This window comes from Atractosteus spatula, chromosome 7, assembly GCF_055471065.1.
Source record: "Atractosteus spatula isolate fAtrSpa1 chromosome 7, fAtrSpa1.hap1, whole genome shotgun sequence".
In the NCBI taxonomy this organism is placed as follows: domain Eukaryota; kingdom Metazoa; phylum Chordata; class Actinopteri; order Semionotiformes; family Lepisosteidae; genus Atractosteus; species Atractosteus spatula.
This window is the reverse complement of record NC_142712.1, coordinates 48,160,411-48,169,586: the sequence shown is the minus strand read 5'-3', so window position 1 is coordinate 48,169,586 and position 9,176 is coordinate 48,160,411. Positions and strand designations below refer to the sequence as shown.

General features: G+C 36.9%; 1 protein-coding gene across 1 annotated transcript; it reads left to right on the top strand.

The window, feature by feature from the left end:
- The first annotated feature begins 765 nt into the window (after positions 1–765).
- rsl24d1 (ribosomal L24 domain containing 1) lies at positions 766–5,209 on the top strand. Its single transcript, XM_088920611.1, has 6 exons — positions 766–967; positions 1,517–1,630; positions 1,726–1,798; positions 3,784–3,847; positions 4,072–4,157; positions 4,801–5,209. Exons 1-6 carry the CDS (start codon positions 887–889, stop codon positions 4,869–4,871), a joined length of 489 nt encoding a protein of 162 aa, XP_088776737.1. The 5' UTR covers positions 766–886; the 3' UTR covers positions 4,872–5,209.
- Positions 5,210–9,176: the final 3,967 nt, after the last annotated feature.

Below are 9,176 nucleotides of genomic sequence, written 5' to 3'. Positions count from 1 at the left end.
GTGAGAAGAAATCTTAGGTTAGACTTAAAGATAAAGTTAGGATTAAGGCTAGGGTAGGTGTTTGGGTGAGGATACAGCAGTTTACAGCAGAGGCAGCAATGAAATCATTAATTTCTAAAGACCTGGAACAATGGGTGGTTTATTACAAGTAATATACAAAAAACTCTTGAAGATCTTTCAAGGACCAAGACCCTTAATTCAACAAATTGCTTGCTTAATTGATTGGCATACTAGTGTTCCCAACCTTAATAAAATATGTTATTCGGGGTGATTTGATTTATTGTCTGATTAGGGTTCTCCAGAAGCAGGGTGTGTCCCCTGTTTTAGAATGAAAGGAGGGATTAGGATTATGGCTAAATTTAGATTAAATTTCTGTTGAAATATATTGGCAAGGAAAGGTATACAAAATCAGTGGTCAAGATCCCATGAATTTAAGAATATAATGCATAATGATATTTGGCACGTAGTTAACAGTAGAAGCAGATGTTTAAATTATATGATGATTATGAAAGCCATTTTCAGTTTGTTCCGCAGTATTTAACTATCTCAGAATGTTCTATAGCTTTTCATGTGTTTGTTTCTAAGCAACCGCTCCTCTCTAAAATCTCTTTAATACTGAGATCGTGATCATTAAGTGATCACCGTAATGACTGTAAGAAATAATTCAATTGCGCATCTTTACAACAGAATCGCTTAATTATTTGCAACCAAAATGTCTCAACGATAAAATCTACTATTGTCCAGGAGGTGGCAGTATTAATTTCCCTTCTTTTCGTGACCTTTTAACCGGAAACTGAAAGTTGCAACTTCCTTTAGTAAACACTCCGTACATGTGATAGGAGTGGACTTGATTTTTAATGGATGAATAAATAGTGGAACATTAAAAATGCGTATCGAGAAATGTTATTTTTGCTCCGGGCCCGTTTACCCGGGTCATGGAATGATGTTCGTTCGAAATGACTGCAAGGTGAGAGACTTATTTTATCTTGTTTTCTTAAACCGTACCATCAGGCCTTCGCGATGGAAACCAGCACGGTAGCTCAGCGTGTGTCACGCCTGGGACTGGAGTTTATTAAATAATTTCGGAAACAGAGAAATTTAGTAAAAGAGGACTGGGTATTTGTAGAATTAGCTAGATCTATATATTTGAATTTTATTTTTCGATACAAGTATATTTTTTACTTCAGTTTTCAAATTCCGTTTCAATTACACTTTCTTGTTTTGAAATTTATTTGGTATGATAGGAATGGATTTAATAATTATATCGACAATAAAGCTGTAGGATTAATTATTGCTTTTGGATCAATTGTTGTATAGCGAGCTCAGTCACATATAGTTTTTCCTTTGAGTGGTAAGACCAGTGAAGTTTTCTCAACTTGTACATTTTGGAATGGACTTTTTTTTAAATCTGCTTTACCTGTTTATTTGTACAGACGTAAGAAGGCATTGCATTTTTTACATCCCACGATTAGCGCCTATTATAATAACATTTTATATTTTAATCTGCTCTTTGTAGGTGTTTAGGTTCTGCAAATCAAAATGTCACAAAAACTTCAAGAAGAAGAGAAACCCCCGAAAGATCAGATGGACGAAGTCTTTCCGGAAAGCTGCGGGCAAGGAATTGACGGTGGTAAGCGTGACGTCTTCAATGGTTTTGGAAGGAGTGCCTGGTAAAAACAGAATGATTACGTTTTTTAATGTTTGTTTTTTTTATTACTAATGCAGGATAACTCTCTGGAGTTTGAGAAGCGCAGAAATGTTCCAGTGAAATACCAGAGAGCGTTGTGGAACAAGACTGGTAAGGCCCCCTCTGTGTACCCCTTTTACAGTGAATAACTCTTAATTTGACACACTGTATAGTTCGCTAACATTTGTGAAGCTTATAAAGAAAGTTACTGTGGCTGCAGGCCTGTCCTATCAGTATGTGTTTTTAGTTATATATGTGTTGTGGTAATTTTGGAGAATGTAGTGCTTTGATACAAGTGATAATGTACATGCTACACATTTTCATGCGTTTCCCAAAACCCCTCTTAATCGGTCATTTTACAAGCGAGTATAAAATACTTCTTTGTTAACCCCACCCCTGAAGTCGCTTAGCAAAAAGCATCACAGGTTGATTGGAAAAACATTCGATTGACAATACTTTCATTATATGGTGTTGGTAAGTAAACATGACATCATAATTTAACAACCAAATAAGCAAAAGCATATAGATAGGCACAAAATGGGACACCTGTTGTTTCTAAGAGAAAAGAAATGGCTGACATGCCGTAAAAGAAAACCAAGATTGACTGTGTGGACAGTGTAAGTGTCCTACACGGTGTCTTTGATTTAAAGCAAGATTTTTTTTGACGCGCTGTGACAAAGAATCACAGTGTTTCATGAGAAAATACTGTTGTTATTTATAGTTATTGGGTGTATTGGAACTACATATTAATTGGTCTTATTAACATGACATCTGGAAAAATTAACTACTAAGCTTGGCATGTGTCACTCAACAAATACAGGACCTATAATCAAATTTAAATACAAGTAGGTCTAAGCTTTACTGTCAACAATCACAACAGAACATAAAATGGTATTTGAACTTTAAATAGAAATAAATATTAGGCCCAATGATTTAACTTAAATAATGCATTACTGCATTTCATCATGAAAATCATATAATCTAGTCAAGTATAAAACTTAGCATTTTTTTAAAATTATATTGTAACAGATTGGGGTTCTCTGGGCATGTGCCCTCGCTGCTCCCATACAAATTCAAGTAGAGGAGAAAATACAGATAAAAGAAAGAAAACATAACAGCAGAACAAAAAAACAATTAACTGCCAGTGGTAATGAGGTAAATATGTAACCAAGTTATATTTTTACATATGTCAAATGTTTTCATTGTTTTTAGCATTTTTCACGTTCTTTATGGAATTTAAATAAAATTTAAAATCCATCTCGAAAGTACTAAAAGAGGGAGTATTATTGGACCATTTGACTTATGAATATGAAATTTACCCAGGATGACTAATAAATTCATTACTGTATAAATAAATGTTATTTTTCCAAATCTTCTCTTACATAGTACAACAAAATATCAAAATCCGTAATATAAAATCTTAGTATTCTAAATTTCCAGAGAATTGTCATGATGTGAATTTAATTTGCTCTGGCGATCTCTGTCACTAAGGTTGGCTTAAGAGGTAGCCAGTTTAAGAAGCACTTACGATGTTAAGATCACGATAGATCTTAAGATCGAGTTTACGATGTTCTTAGTGCTACTGTGCTTTCGGGAATCTCACCCCTGATATGTTAATTGGCTTCTGGGAAAATTGGCCCTCGGTGTGAGTGCATGTCTGCCCTGTGCGATGAACTGGCGGCCCATCCAGGGTGTACCCTGCCTTGCTCCCTTTGCTTGCTGGGATAGGCTCCGGCTCTCCTGCAACCCTGAATTGGAAGAATTGGTTAGAAAATGGATGGATGGACTTCCATGTGTTTGTAAAGTTTCTCATTCACTTCCTCTGTCCCCTTTTCCCTCTTCCTGAGGAGTGCTGTGACTACAGTGACATAGTTTTGGTTAAACAAAACAACAGAGATGAATGGCTGTTGGGCTTTATAATTTTCTTTCTGTCAGTATTGTTAATTAAATTTATGAAATATGGCTGTTTTAATCCCAACATAGTTAAAAGTCCTTTTAGAAGTTTAATTTTTGAAACTTTCCTGTCCTTGTAAAAAGCAACACATTTAGGTTTTTGCTTTTCTGAGTGCTAACTGACTTTTGACTGCTTGTTTCAGTGGAAGCCATGAAGAAAGTAGAAGAGATCAAACAGAAACGACAGGCAAGGTTTATCATGAACAGGTGAGAATCTCTTAGTTCTGATTTTGGAGAAAGAACACACTCTTCTCCCATTTTTATCAAGATGAAATTAATAAGTAATTTCATTTTTATGCATCTACCAATGTTAGTAAATATTTTGTAATGTAACAAAGTCTCAGAATTGTTGTTTTGAAAGATCTGTGAGGATTATTTGTGATTAGAATTTGGATTTAATTCTGACGCACTGCTGTGTCTCTGTTTTAAAGACTGAAGAAGGGCAAAGAGTTAGAGAAGGAAGAAGCCATCAGCGAGGTGAAGAAAAATATCCATCTTATCAAAGCCCCACATGCAGGTAAGTACATTACTTTTTATTTCCTGTTTGGGGCTGTTTAGGTCTCACTGAAGCTGCTCCAGAACAAAGATGTAATTTATCCCACTCTCTTGTCTGTGTTTTATCAAGGAGAGCTTTGTGTCATCATAAGTATCAGCTGGGGTTATTAATTGCATTAATTTGTACATTCCCTTAATTAACTTGAGAGTAATCAGGTAAACATTTCCCTTGCAGTGTTTTAATATCTTCAATGTCAGTTCTGCAGATTAACTTCTTGATAGGAGTACAGGTGGCTCATCCTTGAAGCGCCACATTAATTGCTGAAGTGGCTTCAGTATGTAAAATGAATGCTAATTGGATTTTTGCTGTTGAATGTTGCCCATTTACTAAAGTCATTCCATGGCAATAATAGGTCAAGGTGGGATATTCATTTCCAGCTTTTGAGAAGCATAACCAACATTATGCAGGTATAATTTAGCCAGTCATAATTGGTGCTATGTGTTGTAGAATCTAGGTATAATTTAGCCAGTCATAATTGGTGCTATGTGTTGTCGAATCTGATTTTTAAACCAGACTCACTGTTTCCTGTCGGCTGTGCTGTAATGTCAAAAAAAGAAAAAACAAATTTGGTCTTTTGCTTATTAATCTCTGTTTATATTTGCAGGAAAAGCAAAGAAGATGGAGGAAAAGATGGTGCAGAAATTACAAGAAGATGTGGAAATGGGAGACGATTAAAAATGTTCATCCTCATTCTTACAGTGGAAATAACTGTAATTTAGACCTTTTAACTGTTGTAGGAACTTTTGAGTTTCATGTATAAAAGCATTTTTCTTTCATTGAACAAAATCATACAAGCTCCACTGCTCTTCACTTCCATGGCTACAAAAGATAATGCAAGTATTTCACTTCCCAGTAAAATAAGAGTGGCTTGGCTGCTAATTTGCAGGACCTTGAAACTCCTTATGTCATTCAAATGTTTTTGTTCCTAATGTGCAAAAACCATCCATATGCATTGAAGGTGTTTCTAAATTAAACCAAAGTCACAATAAACAATGATCTGGTTTGGGAAAGTACCTGTTTTAGTGTCAGTGACTTTGTATTTTTAATAACGTATCTCAGTAATTTAGTCTACATGTTTTCAGATGTGCAAAAAGAGGATTTATTTTATTAAAACATTTTTGTAATGGATGTAGATTCTCTTTGATATGGAAGTATACGTCTTGTTTTCCCTTCAATATGAATGCTGTAGTTAAGGTCTTTGGATTATGTTCATAAATTATGCAGGGCTCATGATTCACATTTTCTAATGTACTGTAAAGTGAAACAACAGTAGCATTTAATCATAATTCATGAAGTGGAAATTTAAATTGCTTGATGTACTGCACCAATTTTACATCAATTAAGTCTTAATTACAAGTTTTGAGTGGATCGAAGAATTTGCGACTTCAAAAGTGCTTTTTGAAATAGTTATACAATATCATTTTAAATCTTTCCACCACAGCAATTAAACTGTCTTCAAATTTCAAACAGACATGTATTTTTTAATTTGAAAACCTAGCTATCCAATCAAATATCAGATACAAGCAGCTGCTTATTCCTGGTGAGGGTCACAGTAAACCCAAGTCTGTCCTGGAAGCACAGGGCACAGGGTAGGACTATACCTTGGCTGAGGTACCAGTCCAAGCATGCATGTGAACACATAGAGACAAATTAGAAATATTAATTAACCTCAATCTAGCATGTCTTTATGATTTTGGGAAGCATATGTGCACATGGGGAGAACAAACCACACAAAAGTTGCCCCAGCAGGATTGCAATCCAGGACCGAAGAGCTATGCTGTAGCAGCATTAAACGCCACTGTGCCATTCTGTTGTCAAACAAAAAGAGCCTATTAAACAAAAACAATCTTTGCTTTTTTTCCAAGGCTGTGGCATTTTAACCTTGAATTAAATTCCCCATTCTTTAGTCAAGATGAACAGATTCTTCATTATAGAGGATAATTTCCTGAGGGGTAATGAATCATTGCCAAGACAATTCTAAAGCAGGCTGTGTATAAGCATCGGAAAAATATCCTGAACTAAGAAACTGGTAAATTTGATTACAAGAAAGCAGAAACTGAATTCTATTAAATAATATAGAAATTGTGCTGGATATTATTGCTCCATTGTTAGTATACTAAAATAGTCACATTTATTTGAAGTTTGGAATGAAGTGCGATGTACTGCACTGTTATTGTTTTGTTTTCATTTTATTGTGAAGAGACATTTTGGGGTTTTTTTTGCAGTTAATCCAATAGCTTGGATTTGTCAGTTTGATATTTTTGCTTTATAATAAATACCTTGGTTACTTTTAGCACACAATTTTATCTAAGACCTAAGTCAGTTTTGCACCTGAAAAATACTGCTTTTAAATACCTGCAGTGAAATAATGACCAAAAATGGGTTTTGCATCAAAAATAAATTTAAAGTAGGTCAACTGTCTCTTTCATACTGAATATCACTAATCACTATCTTGAATTTAAAGACTTCATTTTGAAACAGAAGCTCTCATGTGGAAGTCAGTTTCATGCATTATATCATACGGAGCGGTGGCTCTGTGGCTAAGGATTTGTGCCTGTTGCTGGTTCAAATCCCGCAGCTGGCAGAGGAATCCTACTCCGTTGGGCCCCTGAGCAAGGCCCTTAACCCCAACTGCTCCAGGGGCGCTGTACAATGGCTGACCCTACACTCTGACCCCAAGCTTCTCTCCCTGTCTGTGAGTCTCATGGAGAGCAAGCTGAGGTTTGCGAAAAAATTAAGTCCTAATGCAAGAAATTGTATATGGCCAATACAGTGATCTTATGTTATCTTACTTGAGGGGAGAGTTTTAAAGTATAATCTGGATAGACTTTAGACTTGAAAGTGACAGTTTTGTAAACCGTCTGAAAGTGCTGGTTCCAGTATGATGTACAAAATGCTGCATTACTAAAAGGCCTACAGTGGACTGCAGTGTTTTCCCGAAGGCTGATATATAACATTAGTTAAGAGCAAGTCTTATCTTGATGAAGCTGTTCAGTGCTCCAATATCCAACTGAGAAAGAGATGGTTTGCCTGAAGAAAAAGTGTTGTTTGGAACAATATTTATTTCTTCCTCCTGTGTGAATTTCAGCTGCTTACGGAGCTTCTGTGAATGTCAGATGTGGGATGTTGATCTTCATAGCTGAGTGATTCTGACAGCTCTTGACTGATTTAAATGTTTCAGAGACACAGAAAATTCTTTCTGGACATAAGTATTTCTTTTCTGTTTCTCAGGGAACACCGGGGGTAATTCTCTGTTTCTATCTGTCATTTTCTGTATGTATTATTTAGCCTTATTCAGACTATGGGCTCGGCCCAGCAGTCTCTGGGACTGCTTTTATTTTTCTTCATTAAGGTTTGTAGTATGCTCATCTCAGTGGCACTTTGCTAACTGTCATTGCCATTTTCATTTAAATTGATGAACACTGATAATCTGTCGCACGCTTCATTTACAGAACTGTCGAGCTCGTGCGCTGCAATTTTTCTTGATGTTTTCTTGATGTTACCTATCCATTAATCATAAAGGGAAGGGTATAATACAATATTATATAAAGTACACCCATGTGTTGTCTTGAGTTCGAAATAGCCTCCAAGTCAGTGTAGTGCACAACCTAATGCATCCATCCATTTTCTAACTGCTAAATCCAGTTCAGGGTCGTGAGGGAGACTATCCTGGCAAGCAATGAGCACAAGACAGGGTTCAGCCTGGACAGGATGCTAGTCTATCACATGGCAGACAGACACAAACATGTACACCCTCACACCAGGGGTAACTTTCTCAGAAGCCAATTTGCCTACTGTAGCAGTATGTTGTCTTTGGATTGTGAGAGGAAACAGAGTCCAACACGAGAACACAGTGACACACCCCACTCTCTTTAAAAGTCCTTCCCTAAGACATGGCAGGGGTGTGTGCTAGCTTGTTTTCCGGGCCCCAAGACGATGTTCGCTGCCCAGGAACAGGAGGAACTTGCTGGAGCAGGGCTGACAGGAGTTGTTAACGCTCAGAGGAGGGTGGCAATGCCTGGCAAAGTAGCAGCATATCTTCTAACTTGGAGAAGAAAAGCTGCCAAAAACAAGAACGGCCCCAGCGCTGCTTGGTAGCAATGCTAACGACTGTAACACTGTGCCACCAGCACAGTCTAATATGCACAAATATTCTGGTTTTGAATGGTAGTGTTGCATGTAGAACTGTCTGGAAGCATTAGTTTTGAAATAAGAAATCGCCTAAATCTGTGACATCAGAAGATTCATGTTATTTTCTCAGTTTCTGTATTTGAAGCCTGCGGACAGGTTAAAGCAGATGGTTCCCAGCCCCTGAGTGGAAAATGGAGGAACATTTTCCTTTGCAGCACCACTAGCATTTGAAGTGAGGTTTCGTATACATAGGCATTGCTGCACTGGCATCCTAAAGGAACCATTAACTTTAACAGTTGTTGGATTAAAGAAAAAGAGACTTTGGGAGGTCCTACAGGTTGTTTAACCTGTAAAGGTGCTTATGTGAAGTGTGGGTTGTACTCAGTAGTGCAGTGTTTTGAGACTAGACTGTGTCCTTAGCTGACTGTGATTGATAGGCAATTACTCAAGCTCAATTGGTTGAATACTACAGGGTTTGGGGTGGACTGGTGCTGGTGAATTTACCCTTGGTATACTGTGCATGTACTTACAGATTCCAGGTCAAGCGTCCCCAGTGACTTGACCTGAAATCTGTAAGTCTGTAGTGTTCTCTGAGCCAGTTCAACACTCTTAAAATAAAGAAGAAAAATAAAGCTCTCTCTAAAAGTCCCTCCTGCTATCTCCCAGTGATAAAACCTGGAACTAAAAGTGTCCTTATTTTTCTACATTATTAATTATGTTAAAGTCCAAGTTCAGGTTAAGTTATAAGGTTATAGTTGCACACAGTTTAAAGACATCAGGGAACAAAGTATTACTGATTGCTCAGCAATCCCAAGGAACATTTAGATGTACTGTGTCTTTAAATCCTGT